The 18,782-nt window shown below is 27.6% G+C and overlaps 3 protein-coding genes across 3 annotated transcripts in view; all 3 read left to right on the forward strand.

Moving 5' to 3' along the window:
• The first annotated feature begins 124 nt into the window (after positions 1-124).
• LOC106785055 (acyl-CoA Delta(11) desaturase-like) lies at positions 125-2,078 on the forward strand. The gene is made up of 5 exons (XM_014745197.1): positions 125-269; positions 486-616; positions 880-1,085; positions 1,193-1,375; positions 1,647-2,078. The coding sequence occupies exons 1-5, from the start codon at positions 125-127 to the stop codon at positions 2,002-2,004; spliced, it is 1,023 nt and encodes a 340-aa protein (XP_014600683.1). The 3' UTR covers positions 2,005-2,078.
• Positions 2,079-8,994: 6,916 nt separating this feature from the next.
• On the forward strand, positions 8,995-15,174 carry LOC106785109 (glutamyl aminopeptidase-like). Its single transcript, XM_014745286.1, has 16 exons — positions 8,995-9,013; positions 10,255-10,431; positions 10,986-11,394; positions 11,520-11,667; positions 11,749-12,019; positions 12,112-12,282; positions 12,376-12,473; positions 12,694-12,828; positions 12,919-13,217; positions 13,297-13,382; positions 13,443-13,570; positions 13,651-13,854; positions 13,946-14,025; positions 14,096-14,244; positions 14,335-14,467; positions 14,571-15,174. Exons 1-16 carry the CDS (start codon positions 9,010-9,012, stop codon positions 14,941-14,943), a joined length of 2,865 nt encoding a protein of 954 aa, XP_014600772.1. The 5' UTR covers positions 8,995-9,009; the 3' UTR covers positions 14,944-15,174.
• A 209-nt stretch (positions 15,175-15,383) lies between these two features.
• Positions 15,384-18,782, forward strand: part of LOC106785056 (acyl-CoA Delta(11) desaturase-like) — a 7,332-nt gene continuing 3,933 nt past the window's right edge. Inside the window, exons 1-5 of the mRNA XM_014745198.1 lie at positions 15,384-15,460; positions 17,056-17,134; positions 17,481-17,686; positions 17,784-17,957; positions 18,465-18,754. Of these exons, the coding sequence (XP_014600684.1) occupies positions 15,384-15,460; positions 17,056-17,134; positions 17,481-17,686; positions 17,784-17,957; positions 18,465-18,754 (826 nt within the window). The remainder of the gene's footprint in view (positions 15,461-17,055; positions 17,135-17,480; positions 17,687-17,783; positions 17,958-18,464; positions 18,755-18,782) is intronic.

Genomic DNA, 18,782 nt, shown 5'->3' on the forward strand with positions numbered 1-18,782 from the left:
ATATATAATTTATTATATAACAAGATAAAAAGTCACCTAATAAAAAGAAGAAAGAAGATATAATTTATTAATTATATTATATTATCATTTATTTCAGAAAAAGTAAACTCACTGTAACTAAGATATGCAGACATCACAAAAATTAGGGTCAAAATATAAATGGGATATTGTGTGGTTCAACTTCATATTTTTCCTCTATCTTCACATTAGCTGCCTTTATGGAATTTATTTAAGTTTTACTGCAGTGAAATTGTATACTACGATATTCGGTAAATTATTAACAATTAATTTTGATAATGTTAAGTTTGCTAAAAKATCGATCGCTATTATCAACCGTACAATGTCATAAATAATAAACTTATCCTATTATCGTTAGAAACGATCAATTTCACTTTTCAGTTATCGTAACAAAAAAAAAAAAAAAATAATTTAAACTTTATGAAAAAATACAAACAATAACCGCAATTCTATTCTTTATTTTTCAGCAATTATTACAATCCCAATAACAAACCTCGGTATTACTGCAGGTGCTCACAGATTATGGTCACATAAGTCTTACAAAGCAAAATGGCCGATGAGAGTAATCCTGATGATTTGCCAAACTATGGCGTTTCAAGTAAGTCCATTCACTTTTATAACATTTTCAAATTTTCATTTCGATCCATCAAACAACTCATTATTTCTAATAAACATATTTATACATAACGATAAATATTATATAATGATTTTATATAAAAAAAAAAAATGAATTAAAAATAATCATTAATGTATTAAATATCAGAATAAAATCAATCATATATTAATCAATAAAAAATGATAGATGTATGAAAAGTTATGCAATAGTGCGGAAAAATTTAAATGACATCGTTCATATTGCAGAATCACATTTACGAATGGGTCAGAGATCACAGAGTACACCACAAATTCACTGACACTGATGCTGACCCCCATAACTCGAAAAGAGGCTTCTTCTTCTCTCACATTGGTTGGCTTATGGTAAGAAAACATCCCGATGTTATAAAAAAAGGTGCTACGATAGATATGAGTGATCTCGAGAAAGATGCAGTAGTCGTATGGCAACGCAGGTAAATATCAATTACCTTCGAATATATATTTTAGAATATTATTTTCTTTATATTAAATAATCGATGTAATTTGTTTTCTTTTTTTTTTGCTTTATTTTGAATTCTAGACTTTATATCATTCTTATGCCACTATTTTGTTTCATCATTCCTACCTGGATACCTGTGCATTTCTGGGGTGAACGTCCGATGTACGCATGGTATTTAACAATTTTCAGATACACTTTATCTTTAAATATTACCTGGCTAGTAAATTCTGCTGCACATATTTGGGGTACAAAACCTTATGATAGGTATGTTCACGTTTTATTTTTTTTGTATTCTATTACGATATTAATTAAAGTATAAAGTATAAATGTGAAATATTATCACGTATGCATACTTTATATTATATTATATTATTATTATATTATATAATTATAAAAGAAACGTGATGAAACATTATAATAAAATTGTTTCAATGTTTTGATGAATTGCGTATAACTCGACGTGTAAAAATATAATTATATTGTATGGATTATATTTTTGTTAAATAATATTAATCATTATTTTCTTTTCTGTCAGTTCAATTTCTCCAACAGACAGCTATTCGGTTGGATTAGCTGCATTCGGTGAAGGTTGGCACAATTATCATCACGTATTTCCGTGGGACTACAAAGCTGCTGAATTAGGAAACTACAAAGCAAACTTTACAACAGCAATTATCGATGGTTTTGCTAAAATCGGTTGGGCTTATGATCTAAAGACAGTCTCACACGAAATGATTGAAAAGAGAGCATCTAGAACGGGAGATGGTACCAAATATACACATGTCGATGATCAACACGAGCACAATCATAATAATTCTATATGGGGTTGGGACGATCCAGATATTAATACTGAAGATATTCTAGATGCAAGGATATTAAATAAAGCCGAATAAGACTTTTATTATTGTATGGTGGTGGCGTCGACAAAAAAATTACCAAATAAAAAAAGRAAAACCGTAACGAAAATGAGGAAAACAAAAAAAAAAGAGATAAAATAAAAAAATATATCTTSTATAGATGAGAAATCAATTTTCGTAGTTTTATTATTGTTACATTATTTATGTGTATACGGGTGATTATTATTATTATTATTATAATATTGCTGATCCAACTTTAATCATTTATTTTCGGAAACCGTATGTTTAACGTATATAAGAGCTCTGATGTTAAATTTWCCGATAAATGGAAACATTGTTACCTTATGACATAATAGTCAATTAACACTATCTCAATGAAATGTCAATTAATAATTAAAAAATATGGTAGTTACGGTGATGCTAGAATCTTTTTTGTTCTAAGTATAGGTATATTAACTTTGTCTTACATTTGGACGAGACGCACATTTATGTAGATCGTAGTTTTCATACGATTCGGTAGATGATATTTTTGATATGGGCCTTAGTTGAATTAAAATTTTTACTTGGAAGAATAAACGATAAAATGTCAGCGTAATAGTACAAAAAGAGATAAAAAAAARCGAGTTCGTTTCGATCGATCGTACATCGCAAGAAAATTATGCTCATACAAGTAGAAGGTTTTCTCATATAAATAAATGATTTTTACGGCTGCTGTAATTATCAATAAGATTTCGCATTTCTTAATTACAATATTGTCTTCCGTGATCGTGTTATCTCGCAAGAGAATTTCAATTGGATAAATAATTATTCAGAAAATAAAAATATATCACCTGTATTAAATATCATAGTAATGTATCGTTCATACGTCTTAATTAATAATGATCGTTCCTGATGAAATATCAAAACTATTCGATGATAATAATTTGAAATCGATTACTTTGCTTTAACAATATATTTAATAAATATATATATATATAACATTGTATTTTAAGTAGTTAGTTAAAAATAATTCATTTATATAATCGATGTACATTAAATATATAGTAAATTTTTGCGAGATAACAAATCTGTCTTGAAAATATAGTTACAGCATACCAATATGTTATACGAATATAAATAAAATGTGTATAGGCTTCCGCATTTTTCATATGTTATAGAAATATACCAGAACTTTTGTAGAATTTATAAGCAATAATTAAAAACACCATAATAAAATGATAATCCTAAGGGGCTATAAGAATTGCTAAAGGAAGCGGGGGGGGGGTCTATTACGTTTTATTTGTATGTAATATATATATATATAAATATGTGAAATTCTTACAATACGAATTGATACAATACAATAAAGATTGGAATGATATTTATAAATAAATTATTTTATTATTGTGTATTTTATTAAATGTATCGGTAATTTATTATTTAAATATGTAGCTATAATTATTTTTTGTCCTACGTAATATTTGATAACATAAAAATTTTTTTTCAAATAAGCATTTATATCTTTTGAAAAATTTTATTTCTTCGTAATAAATTATTTTAATTAAAACTATTTTAATTAATAACTTATGATGTGAAATTGTTTTTACAGACAAAATGTTTACCACATAGCTAGTCCTTGTAGTATAGCGATAAAACAAAAGACATTGATCAGTAAAACAATTAGAAAAAAAAAAAAACCAATCAGAATTTGTAAAAGAGTACTTGCAAGAAATAGCAAAATTTTAGAATTGCGTTATATTTTTAAATGAAGGCAAAATACATTATTTAYGAGCTCGGTAGTCTAATAATGAATTGCAAAAAAATACTGTGAACAAAGGTTTTGTTTAATCATTGTATATWCACTYYGTTTTATTCATTATTACGTTCAACTAAATGAAAGTCACGCACAGATTTTCAATATCATAATGGAAAAATGCATTGTCAAAGTATATATTTACATTCTTTCTTCTACTTTGCATTCATACAATATGCAATTTAATTCGTTGCTTGAAAGCTTAAATAAAATATGGTGAGGGGAAAAACAATAAAATATAAGGGCATTTTAACGTATCGAAATAAAGTGATTATAAGAGTCAACGAGAAAACATACTATCAGAAAATCCAACCAATTAAAATATCATTTTTGTAATAATAAAACATTATCATTTTTCTTGTCGTTTATAAATAAAAAAAAAACGCCGAATTATTACAATATTAAAGAATTTTATTGAATATAAAGATTAAATTGGTATTATTTATATAATGACGATTGTGATGAGAAAAAAAATGTTAAAATTAAATCATCATTTCCATCAACAAATTTTCAAAATATAAAACGTTTTCTTCTATTAGAATATTAATTAAACTACGCGTACGTAATAATTTAAAATATTATATATTTAAAATTGAAGAAGAAAAARAAATTAGGTATGCTAAAAAAAAATTGTTCGAGTGTTTTGACAATTTGCGTCGCACTCCAACGTGTTTACATAGAATTTTTTTTTCCGTATAGATTAATTCTTTTAAAATAATGTTTATTATTATTTTTTTTTGGCAGCACAATTTGGTGTTGGGACGACCCAGTTTTTAATACTGAAGATGTTCCGGATGCAAGGCTATTAAATAAGGCCGAATAAGACTATACTTATTGTATGGTGGTGGTATCGACAAAAAAATTACGAAATAAAAAAAAACCGTAACGTATTATCATTAATATTAATGATCGTTCTCGATGAAAAATTACTGCTATTCTGTGATAATTTGACACGGATATAATTTGTCTTAAGAATATATTTATGATAATAACATTGTAATTTAAGATTGATACAATACTAATAAATAAATCATTCTTTTATTGCTTATTTTCATATATTGTTAACGTGTACCTTGAATATGTAGTTATAATATTATTATCATACGTAATATCTGATATTGTTAACATTTTTTCTGTTAACATACATTTCTTATATGGAGAACTCATTTCCTATAAATAATTCGTAATTTATTATCTTTATTGTTAGCTATGAAAATATCTACATAAATTAAAAAAAAAAAAACTTTCCATAACTCGATTTATTTTTCAAGCATTACATCGATTTGCTAAGTAGTAAAAGCCTAAAAATGAAATGCTAAAAAATCATATTTTGTAATTGCTTGTACACTCAATGTATATTCATTGTTTATTATTCATTAATATGTTCAAGTCATGAAAGTCATCGATTAATTGCAAATTTTTTTATCGACCAATGCAGTGTCAAAGTACACATTATTACTCCCTCCTCTACTACGCAAACATTGAATAGACAATTACTTTCGTGTTCTAGAGAGTTAAGATACAACATGGTGGGGAGAATAAATAAAATATAGGTAATTTTTAACGCAACGAAATAAAGTGACAATRAAACTCGACGAGAAAACATATTATCAGAAAATCCAACCAGGTACGATATCAATTGGCAATTGTAAAAAAATATGATTTATCGTGTCGTTAAAATAAATAAAAAAAAAAACGCCGGATTATTACAATATTAAAGAATTTTATTGAATATAAACAATAAATTAGGATTATATAATGACAATCGAAATGAATCAAAAAGCATTAAAAGTAAATCATCATTTACATCAACAAATTTTCAAAATATAAAAACAGATTCGAATTATGGGAAACAAATATGAATTCGGTATATTAAAGTATAAAATTATTTAAAAAAAATCATTTAGATAATCGAAGTGTTTTTTTCTTTGCAAATGTTTCATAAAACCCAAAGAAGAATTAACGAAAATTTTATCTTTAATTAATAATTATAATCAATTATGGTGACGTTTTACGAAAATTTGAAATTTATCTATAATTTGTATTCTCACGTGAACATAATCTTTCACTAAAATATATTTAAAAAAATTATATTGCAATTGACAAGATATGTTTTGAAAGAGATCATTACGAATAATGGTAAATATCAGATAAACATGAAATAAAATAAAAAATATATTTCATGTATTGTTTATATAAGATTGGAAAAGAAGAATTATTGATTAATTCCATATACATACGAATCCAGAGTTCTAGAACGTTTCCTTTTGTTTCCCATTATTTTTTCAGGTATTTGTAATTATTTCGTTTATTTACCAAAGCGGCGGATAAAAACGTTTACTTGTGTGAATGTCCGCATAAACGTACGTGTTGAATATTGAATTGGAATCAATTTTTAAAGGGTTTTATAGAATCAAATACTGATAAAAAATGCTTCTGAATACAGCACAATAGTATTACGTCTATAAGCCTAACAACGTTTTAAACGATGTAGTTCTACCTGTNATAAAGTATAAATGTGAAATATTATCACGTATGCATACTTTATATTATATTATATTATTATTATATTATATAATTATAAAAGAAACGTGATGAAATATTATAACAAAACTTGTTTTAATTTTTTGATGACTTGCGTATAACTCGACGTATAAAAATAGAATTTTATCGCATGGAGTAATTGTTCTTAGATAATATTTATCATTATTTTTTTTTCTGTCAGTTCAATTTCTCCAACAGACAGCTATTCGGTTGGAGTAATTGCATTCGGTGAAGGTTGGCATAACTATCATCACGTATTTCCGTGGGATTACAAAGCTTCTGAATTAGGAAACTACAAAGTTAACTTTACAACGTCAATTATCGATGGTTTTGCTAAAATCGGTTGGGCTTATGATCTAAAGACGGTTTCTCACGAAATGATTGAAAAGCGTGCATGTAGAACTGGAGATGGTACCAAATATAAACATGTCGATGATCAACACGAGCACAATCATAATAATTCTATATGGGGTTGGGACGATCCAGATATTAATACTGAAGATATTAAAGATGCAAAGATATTAAATAAGGCCGAATAAGATTATTTTTATTGTTTGGTAGTTGTAATAAAAGTAATAACCCAACAAAAAGAAAATGTTACGAAAGTAAGAAAAAAATAATGAAAGTAAATGTCTTGTATATGTGAAACTATTATAACAAATATGTCTTTTACTAATCAAGAAAAACTAATAATTTACTGCGCTCACGAGAAAACATTGTACCAGTAAACAAAACCCAATAAAATATCGTTTGGCATTAATAAAACATATTTTTTTTGACGTTTATATATAAAAATGCTGAAATATTACAATGTTAAAGTACATATAAAAAAAATTACAATATTCAGAGTACGAATAATGATATAAATATATCAGTAATAAGATAGACAAAATATTTCATTTATTGCGTAAAAGTGTAAAAATAATAATAAATGATTTGTTCCAAATACATACCAATCCAAAGTTCGAGAACGGTTTCTTTTTTTTTTTTTTACATTTGCATAAGGCATAAGAAATAGGCTTTTACGTAACAAAGTATTAGATTGAAACATTCATATTTATGCATGTATGCATAAACGTATGAAGTTCACGTTAAAACGAATTGAAATTCATTTTAAAAGCACATTGTACTTTTAAATATTTAATTAAATATGCAGATTAGATGTTTGATATACGCGTTTTTTTCCGCGTTTTTTTCCGCGTTTTTTTCCGCGTTTTTTACAAATCATACTTCTTCGCTGCATGAATTATTACCCACACTTATACATATTGTTTGTCACCTTCGGACTTATTCAAAAATATATTTTCATTTTAACATTATTACGTTAAAAACAAAGTGATCCGTATCAGTAAGTAGAAAAAAAAATAAAAACTTTAAGACCTTGTTCGATAACCAAGGTTTCAATTAATATGCGTAATAAATATCTAAGAATCTAATCGCATATGACCAATTAACTTCTTTGTTAAGAATTTTTATGCACAGATTTTTTTAATTAACAATTACAACGCGAGAGCACACGTAAAACATTATATTTTATTACCCCAGTCATAAAAACAATATTTTTTTTTACATCACATTAAAGAAGATTTTATTATCAAGGAGATCTAGTATTTATTACGTGACAAGTCTTTTTAATTTTACCAGTTTTTGTCTATCGATTATGATAATTCGTTCAGCTGTCTTTATGAAATATATTTAGGTATTCACTGATTAGAAATTGTACATTACGGTATTTGTTATAAGTTTCAAGTATATATTATTATATTATTATATTTTTATAGTAATATAACCATATTACTATAATAAGTATATAAGTTATTCACAATCAATTTTAATATTGTAAGTTTCGGTAAGTGATCGATCACTATTATAAACTGTCCAATGACATAGATAATAGACTTATTCTATCAACGTAAGCAAAGATCCATAATGATTTTCATTTATTGTCAAAAATGTTATATGATATTTATAAATTAATTAACGTATTAAGAGAATATCATTTTATTGTCTAATTTTTAATTAAATATGTCAATACTTAATTGTTATTTTATTATACGTATCTTCAACTGTTATCATGTTATTTAAATCAATATTTCAATAACATTGCAACGACAAAAATTTACATTGATAAGAATACCTGAATAAGTAATACACACACACAAAGTCACCTTTTATGAATATTTAATTTATTCTAGACGATAAAATTTTTAAGACTTCTTTTAGTTCGTTCTGAGTAATGCATTTAAGTGATGCATAAATTCGAATGCTAGTCGCGTCTTGAATTGAGAACAAGTTTCGTCATAAGTTCCTACTCGGTATTAAATTAAATTGACCAAACGTGCGTAAAAAAAAACAAAAAAAAAAATACTTACGTATGCACTTTTGCTTTTTTTTTTTCTTTATTTTCTATTCTTTTTTTCGCGCTGAAAATTCTGCAGAATTTAAACAAAAAAAAGAAAAAAAGAAAAAAAGTAATACAAGTACAGGGACGAATATAAATATAATATAACAAATAATACATATCGAAGGGAAAAATAATTAATTCAAATAATGATAACGCTCGATATTAATTTGTTTAAAACTATCACGTTAGTGATGGTCGAAGGTCGAGCAAAAGTAAAAGTTCTGTTCATACACTGTTTTATTATTCGACCAGTTAATACATGTTCTTGAATGGGTGCATACCAACTACTAGTATATGTTCAATGAGTGAGTACAAATTAGTACTAGTATATGTTCAATGAGTGAGTACAAATTAGTATTTTTCATTTGCGCCTGCGTTGAGAAAAGAGAGGAATATATGTCGCGTTGTTTCGTAAGCTCTAAGAGACAGTAGTAAAAGAAACGATAACAACAAGTGAATGCATTTATCCATTCGAGTGAAAGTTATACAGTAATTGGCCACGACAGAGAACATTCAGCAAAGAAACGCTTGCCACAATAACCCGTGATTTTATGTTATTGTAACACGCGTTGCTCTTATCGTAACTAATACATTGTTCTTATCTTTTATTAAATATATAAAAATACTAGATAATAGCAATATTAAAAGGTTTCATTGAGAGTTAAGATTAAGTTAAGCTTAGTGTATTTACGATCGTGCGGAAATTGAAAGTGTAAGAATTTTAATTCTCATATATATACATATATATATAGATATATTGAATCGAATGAATAAAATAGCAATCAGAATTTTGTGAAATAAAATTATATAGTGCGCTTAAGTGTTAGATCTTGTTTAAAAAAAATAATTGGTTAACAAATAATTAGAATAATCAAGATGATTCTTAGAAAAAAATGTTTAATAAAATGTAAAAATTAAGTGAGAAACATTTAGGATCACATTTTTTGTTCGATGATTAAATTTGTTTAAAAAGTGACGTTAGATAAAATTGTTGCATTCTTTGATGATCAATGTTCATATTTTTTTGTTCAATTGTCGAAACACTTTTGTAAGTCAAAATAAGTATTAAATTAAGGCTGTAAAGTAATGCGTACAGCGTACTGTGCACTTAAGCGAGTTATCTCTCCGATCATTATTCTATTTAGTTTTTTTTTTCTCTTTTTTTTCTTATGATTTGACTTATCTCGTCGGCAAGATAATTTGATTACGTGGAAAATATTTTTAATTAACTGATATCAACGTCGAGAGGAACGTGATCGTATGATAATCGAATTAAAATAACTAAATATGTAAATCAACATTTTATATATTATAAATTCTTTTTTCGTTTTTAACAGTTGGATAGACAAATTTACAAAATAATTTCATTACAATAATTTCAAATATAGGTAAATAATAATTTACGATAAAGAAGAGGGAATTATATAAACGAGATTTAGCGAAGAAAATATTAAAAATAAATTTAAAGGGAAAACAAAATTGTTGATATTACCGACCGAGGCGGATGCAACTCTGATGGGTTACAAGTTAAAAATGGGATCAACAGGTGGCGTTGCAAGTCGTAGAGGCGCAGTAACATCGTTGCAACACCGTGGTGACAGGGGTGCTGCTTTTCTCTGCTTTACTTGTGCCATTTGTTTTATTCTAAGCGTGACCTGTACTTTTCTCGGCACTATCGTCGTTTTTCTCGATCATAACGTAGAGGCTGCCAGCTATCATAACGGTAAGAGACATTTAAACGATCATCAAAAAATAATTAAAAGTACCCCATGAGGAACCGTCAAAACTGCATTTATCACTGATCATGTGGATCTGACGTATTAGCGCGCTATTTGAATATACTTAGAATAAATTTCGATTAAAAATACTAAACAGCATACAAGCAAAGGACCAATCAAAACGATTTTTATTTTACGATAACTCCGATGACCCACCAATTTAAATGTTTTTATGAAATTCGATAAATTTTCAATTGAACCATATTAAACGATAAAAGATAATAAACGCGTAAAATTAAAACTTATCGAAAAATCTTAGAACGAAATAAATATACAATCCGATGAATGGGACTCTTTATATTTCATAGTCTGATCGGATATTTTCCTATTGATAGGAATTTATTCGATGACTATTATCAATTATTTTCCTACTTTTAACGGCATACGATAGATAATCCGCGTTATTTCAAAAATAATTTTATTTTTGTTTCATAAATCGGAATAAATCTCATGCATTCGATATATTATAATTGATTACAACAATTATCTTTATTTACAGTTCCAATTGCCAATATGAGTCAAGATGATTACGATTTTAGACTACCGAAGGAAGTTAAACCAATCCATTATGATATTTATTTATACCCCGATCTTACCAATGGTACTTTCGTGGGTAAAGTTACGATCCTTATAGATGTCCTGGACAAAAGGGGTCAAATAGCTCTTCATCAAAAAGATCTCAATGTTACTCATATAGAATTGAAAACTTACGATCGCGAAGAGAATTATGAAATCGAACTATTACCTTCATTTACAGTCGGAAAATACGAGATGCTCGTTATTCCAATAAAAAACGAAATTAATTCGGGACTTTATAATCTATCTATCGAATTTAATGGAGCTCTACAGCCGGACAAAATCGTTGGTTTCTATTCAAGCAAATATAAGGACGAGAAGAATAGAACGAGGTAAAAATAAAACAAAAAAAAAAAAACCATCTCAATGATAAATTTAACAATTTCACGAATTTGATCGGAATAATATTACGTTAAAAAATGTACTAACGAAATTTTTATTTTTTTTTTTTTTTTAGGCACATAGCTACTTCCAAATTTGAACCAACTTATGCGAGAAGAGCGTTTCCTTGTTTCGACGAGCCTTCGTTCAAAGCTGAATTTTCAGTTAAATTAGTTCGTCCTACCGACGATTGTTATAATGCACTTTCCAATATGGATGTTAAGGTAACGTCAAGAATAACTTTGTTATTTGTTATACGATTTTGCTGCTATATTATTTTAATCACGATTACATATATATTATAGGATACTCTTGTTAATCAACCAAGTCCTGGACTCACCACAGTTGTTTTTACTAAAAGCGTACCCATGTCGACTTATTTAAGCTGCTTCATAATCAGCGATTTCGTAGCTGTTACAAAAAAAGCTACGGGTTTCGGTGGACGTGAATTTCCCGTTAGCGTATACACTACCAGAGCTCAAAAGGAAAAAGGATTGTTTGCTCTTGATATTGGTGTTGATATAATAGATTATTATATCAATTTATTCCGTATAGATTATCCCTTGCCTAAGCTTGGTAAATAACGATTAATTAAATCGATTTTTTGTGTTAATTGTTTGTTAACTTTTAAGAGACATATGTTACATTGTGAATTATTGATTTAACAGATATGATTGCGATACCAGATTTTGTTTCTGGTGCGATGGAAAATTGGGGTATCGTAACGTACAGAGAAGCTAGATTACTTTACGATAATCAAACAAGTTCTACTCGAGATATGCACGACATCGTCACTGTAATTAGCCATGAATTGGCACATATGTGGTTTGGTAATCTAGGTAAATGCTATAATGAGACTCATACACAAATGAAAATATATTAAATTGTGATTAATAATAATATTTGCTTTTTGTTTTTTTTTTTCTATTCAGTTACAATGAAGTGGTGGAACGATTTATGGTTAAACGAAGGTTTTGCCTCGTTCATGCAATACAAAAGTGCAAATGCTATTCTTCCCGATTGGGGACTGGTCAGTATTGACAAGATATAAATTAATGAAATTACGTCGATCTAAAGAAAGATTAAAAAAAAAAAAAAAGTACAAAGTTAAACATTATTATCCACGATTATGATTCATATAATGTTAAATCATAAGATCCAAATTGTCTCATCCAATCAATTATATACGATCATTATTATTATTCTATCAATGACGAAGGTTTCTTATTAAAAGAAAAGTGGATTTTCAGATGGAAGAATTTCTCCTCGACCAAATACATTTGGTCTTCATTACAGATGCCAAATTGAGTACACATCCGATCATTCAAACTGTTAACAATCCTGACGAGATCACATCAATTTTCGATGATATTTCTTATAGAAAGGTAAGTAACGCATAAGATCATTATTTATGTGTTTATTTATGAATAAATAAATCGATATTAATCGAGTCGTTATATTTAATTTTTTTCTAGGGATCATCCGTAATACGTATGATGGAAAATTTTATTGGTGCCGATAAATTTTATGACGGTATTAGAATTTATCTGAATACGTTCACCTATCATAACGCGGAAACGGCTGATCTTTGGAAAATTTTACAAGATCAAGTTGGAACAGAAATAAACGTGACGAAAATTATGGATACCTGGACTAGACAAAATGGTTTTCCTGTTGTTAATGTTCACAAGACTGAAAACAAATATATCTTAACGCAAAAACGTTTCTTGGCCGATCCAGATGCTAAGCTAGATCCATCGGAATCGGATTACGGGTTGGTAGAATTCAATCCAAATTATGCTAATATTAATGATCTAAAGCAACGATTAATTTATACGATATTCTCTTTTTAGCTATAAATGGATAATACCTATTACTTATATTACTAATAAATCATCTAAACCAACTTTAGTCTGGTTCGATAATAATGCAACTGATCGTAAGTATACATTAAAATTGTTCTTATTTTAATTAAACGTTAAGTTAATATCATTTTCAGTGGTAATCGAGTTAAAAGAACCTGTCGAATGGATTAAATTTAATAAAGATCAAATAGGTTATTATCGTGTTAATTATGACACAACGGAATGGGAAAATTTAATTTATCTTCTCAAATACTATCACAAGGTAAATGTCCGGCTTCGTGTTAATATATATACTTGTAATTTAGATATTTCTTAAAAATGAATAAATGTTAACATTTACAGAGATTATCTGTATCAGATAGAGCTCATCTCTTGGAAGAAGTATTTAGTTTAGCCTCTGCGGGTGAACTTGATTATGGCATTGCTATGAATATGACTACATATCTTCCACGAGAAAATCATGTTATTCCTTGGACGGTGGCATCAAAAAATTTATTGGCCATAGATCAATTTTTATCGTCAACCAATTTATCTACTGTTTTTAAGGTCGTATAATAATACATATATATATATATATATATATATACAAATATACCAGATAATATATTTGCGTATTTAATAATTTATATTTTTACAGTCCTATGTGAGAAATTTAGTTGATAGCGTTTATCACGATGTAACGTGGCGTGTAGATAGCACAGAAGATCACGTTATGCTGTAAGAAAAAAAATGTACTTATTTATTAATTAATATCTTATTGAAAAATAACACTAGATCAAATTTACAGGAGACTTCGTTCGATAGTGTTAGACCTGGCTTGTTCCGTAGGCCATATAGAATGTTTAGAAGAAGCATCTGAAATATTTAAAAAGTGGATAAACGATCCAAGAGATGTTCGTCCACATCCAGATATTCGAGGATTGATTTATTATTATGGTTAATATCTACCCATCAAATTATTTTAATAATAATGATTAGCTTCGATCATTTGAAACGAATAACTTCTATTTGAATATCGTTACACAGGCCTAAATTATGCTGGTACCGAAGCTGAATGGAATATTATGTTCGACAAATTTGTCGAGGAAACAGATTCGGCCGAAAAACTTAAATTGATGCGCGGATTAACGGGAATACGGGAAAGTTGGCTTTTGAGCAAGTTAGTAATTTCCTTTTTTATAAAATATATAAACAATATTTATTATATATTAATACTTGTTGAAAATATTTGATATATTGTTTCATTTTTTTATTTTCATTAGATTTATTAATATAGCGAAGAATGAAAATTACGTTCGTGCACAAGATTTCTTTTCTTGTTTAACGGCAATTTCGAATAATCCTATTGGTACATCTCTCGTTTGGGATTGGGTCAGAGGAAATTGGGAATTTTTAGTTCAAAGATACACTTTGAACGATCGATACCTTGGACAACTTATACCTGGAATAACTAAAACTTTTGCTACCGAAACGAAGTTGAATGAGATGAAAGCATTTTTCGAAAAATATCCTGAAGCTGGTGCTGGTGTATCGAGCCGAGCTAAAGCATTGGAAACAGTACAGAATAATATCAAATGGTTGAAAACAAATACAGACAAGCTCGAAAACTGGTTGAATTCACATTCCAACAATTAATATGACTGATCAAAATATAATATTGCTAGAATATAAAATGATATTACCAATGTATTCCTATGTGAAAAATAATTTTTATCGATGAAAGAAACTTATGAGAATGTTTATAAATATCCGACTGTTTGTATATTAATTAAATCGATAAATCAGCATTTATAAAGAAATATATAGGAACAGTAAGTTGACAAAAAAAAAAAAAAATAAAGATTTTTACTTCGTATAGAAAAAAAATTTAATTTATTCTTCTATTCGCAAACTCATTAATCTAAATGTTTTTGTTTTAAAACTCCTCGAAAAATAGTTCAAAGATTCGATTAAATGAAAATATATTATATCAAATTAATTTTCGATAATCAAATACAAATTATCAAAATCTATTACAATTCACAATAAAATTATAACTTTAAAAGTTCGACGGGGTGTTTCTCGATCATTTAACAATGGCTGAACGAAAAATCATATGTTATTTATCGATGACAGAAATACAAAATCATATAGAAGATTTTTTATTTCTGCGGTAAATCCTTAATAACTTCAAATAAGATTAGAAGAGATTTTCTGTTACAAAGTATACGATATTATTATTTTTATAGAATCGTTCATTTTCGTTTGAAAATTACTTGATAATAATTATCTATTTTATGATGTATTGTTTCTGCAAGATAACCGTTGAACTGTAATTATTAGCGAAGTAATACCAAGTCGAAGCGGACTTGCAACAAAATGTATCAAACGCGTTTCTTGAGTTGAAATAATTTTCTAATTGTTATCCGTAAGAACAGGAGTGAAAATAAAAATTATTATTAGAAAGATACTGAAGATTAATATATCTTGTGAATTATCGCAAACCATATTCTGACAATGTTATTTTATCGTACGTCTCAAAGAAAAAGTGTTTTTGTAAAGCTATTTGTAAAATGAAGATAACATTTATATTGCACTTTCCAATCCGATATCACTATTAATTTTTCTATTATTTTAAACGCGATCATAGGAAGCACCTTATGGAATTATCATTAAGGAAAACTTTACCTCCATACAACTTTTCGTATAAAATAATTTGATTTAACTTAATTTCCATTTTTTTTTTTTTTATAGAAATAAATTGATTAATACAAATATAACTAAATTTTTTGTACAATTTCGTAAGCCATTGTGAACGAACTATTTGCTTGAAAAAAATTCAAATATGCAATAAACAACATCAAGTTCAAAATTGATCAAATAGTTTAATGGATTTAATGAAAATTTGACACAACACTCTTTTGTAAGATGTTAAATACTGTTTTTGTTTTTGTTCTTTTTTAATTAACGAGATATAATGTGACACTGAAATATAATAAAATATTATAATATATATTTATAAATATATATATAATATATATTAACAAAATAAAAAATAACACATATGCACTATCAAACAGATAGAGAAATATCGATATCGATCAATGATTCTTATAATGATTTTTGGATTCGTATAAGTTAATTAACAAAATTTACTTAAAACTCATTATCAGACGATATTGAATATTGATACATATCTTTAAATATATATAAGTAGTTAGCATTAAAGATATATATTTCTGATAAATTCATTTGTCAAAATTAACTGCTATTCTACGTATTTCAATAGATAAGATGAGATAGTCACAAAATGATATCGTGATTCAAAAGAAGATTAGTCTGAGACATATTGTTGTATGAAGAAGACGTGGTTAAGGAAATTAAATCGTGTGGAAATCGATCGAATGGTGAAAATATTAAATCATTAAAGATGGTAGAGGAAAATAAACTTTCGGAAAACAAGATTGAAGGTACATTCTTTTGTATACTCTATTATTTTACGATTATTCTTTCTTTCATAAAAAAAACTGTTTCTTACAGTATCTCGATCTTATCTTTTACTTACAATTGATTATGTTTACTATTTATTCGTTGAATACTTATAACATATTTGTTTACCTATTATTCTCTACTTATTACTTTCTAAACATTTTGATATATACGTGAATACGTGATACATTTTTAAAATTAGGCCAAGTAAATATCTCGACAACGATGCATTTTTTAAAAAAATTATTTCGAGTTCAACATTATATTATTTTANCATAGATTATGGGCACATAAGTCTTACAAAGCAAAATGGCCACTAAGGGTATTCCTAATGATTTTGCAATCTACGTCATTTCAAGTAAGTCCATTTACTTTTATTAGATATACAAGTACGAATACAAATAATAGCACAAAACTTGTTTATTTAATTCCGGTAATATAAATACTTCTACACGGCAATAAATATGATATAATTATTTTAAATCAAAATATGAAATAAAAATAAAAAGTAAAGCATTGAATGTCTGAAAGAAATCTATTATATCATTTGATTGAAAATAATAATTTTTAAAAAAATATCACATTACATTCTACGAGAATTACAATCTATGAGACGCGAATCAATATAAAACGATGCATGTATGAACGGTCGAAAGTTATGCAATAGTGTGGACAAATAAGTGCAACAATAATCGATATTGCAGAGACCTATTTATGTATGGGTAAGAAATCACCGAATCCATCACAAGTACACCGACACGGATGCTGATCCTCATAACTCGAAAAGGGGTTTCTTCTTTTGTCACATTGGTTGGTTGATGTTAAAAAAACATCCCGATGTTATAAAAAAGGGAGCAACGATAGATATGAGCGATCTTGACAAAGACCCAGTGGTCATGTGGCAACTAAAGTAGATATCAAAATTCCTCAAATATTTTAGAATTTTTTCCTTTCCATTAAATAATCAAATATATTTGCTTGTTTTCTTTTTTTTCTAGACATGCTAGAGTTTTCATGACACTCGCTTGTTTCATCATTCCAACGTTGATACCTGTACTTTTTTGGGGAGAGGGTTTGATGAACGCTTGGTACGCCACGACTAGTAAATTCATCATTGGTTTAAATTTTACCTTTCTAGTAAATTCGGCTGCTCATATGTGGGGTACAAAACCGTATGATAGGTACGTAAAAATCTTCTTTACTTTTTTTTTGTAATATGGGTTATATCACTTGCATGTGATACGGTTAACTATTAGATTAAATATATAAGAAAAATTATGAACTATTATAATAGAATTGCCTCCCGTGTAAAGAAAACTTTGAATACAATTTAATTATCAATATTCTTGTCCACAAATATGTTATTAATATATAAGTCTCAAAGGGAGTTATAGACGGTTAATAAATCTTATGAACAATTAATTCGAACAAGTTGTACGTTTCGTCCCTTGCTGGGGACTTCATCAGCTACTTGATCATTTACAGTTCACGTGTCCATACATATAATCTTTTTTACAGAGTCATACATTTCAATAAAACTTAACATATTACAATACAATTTGATCCTAAAACACCTAATCTTATCACACGTAATCAAATATTACATAATACACTGTAACGTACATACATAATGTATTACATAATACATTGTACGTAATACAATATTTATCATTATTTTCTTTTCGCAGTACCATATCTCCGACAGAAAACCTTGCAGTTTCAGTTCTTGCATTCGGTGAAGGTTGGCACAATTATCATCACGTATTTCCATGGGATTACAAAGCTGCTGAATTAGGAAACTACAAATCTAGCTTCGCAACGGCATTTATCGACGGTTTTGCAAAACTCGGTTGGGCTTATGATCTAAAGACGGTTTCTCACGAAATGATTGAAAAGCGTGCATGTAGAACTGGAGATGGTACGAGTTATCAACATGTCGATGATCAACACGAACACAAATATAAAAATGCTGTTTGGGGTTGGGACGATCCAGATATTACTACTGA

Source organism: Polistes canadensis, unplaced genomic scaffold (assembly GCF_001313835.1).
Source record: "Polistes canadensis isolate GaletaPanama2010 unplaced genomic scaffold, ASM131383v1 scaffold_45, whole genome shotgun sequence".
Lineage (NCBI taxonomy): Eukaryota > Metazoa > Arthropoda > Insecta > Hymenoptera > Vespidae > Polistes > Polistes canadensis.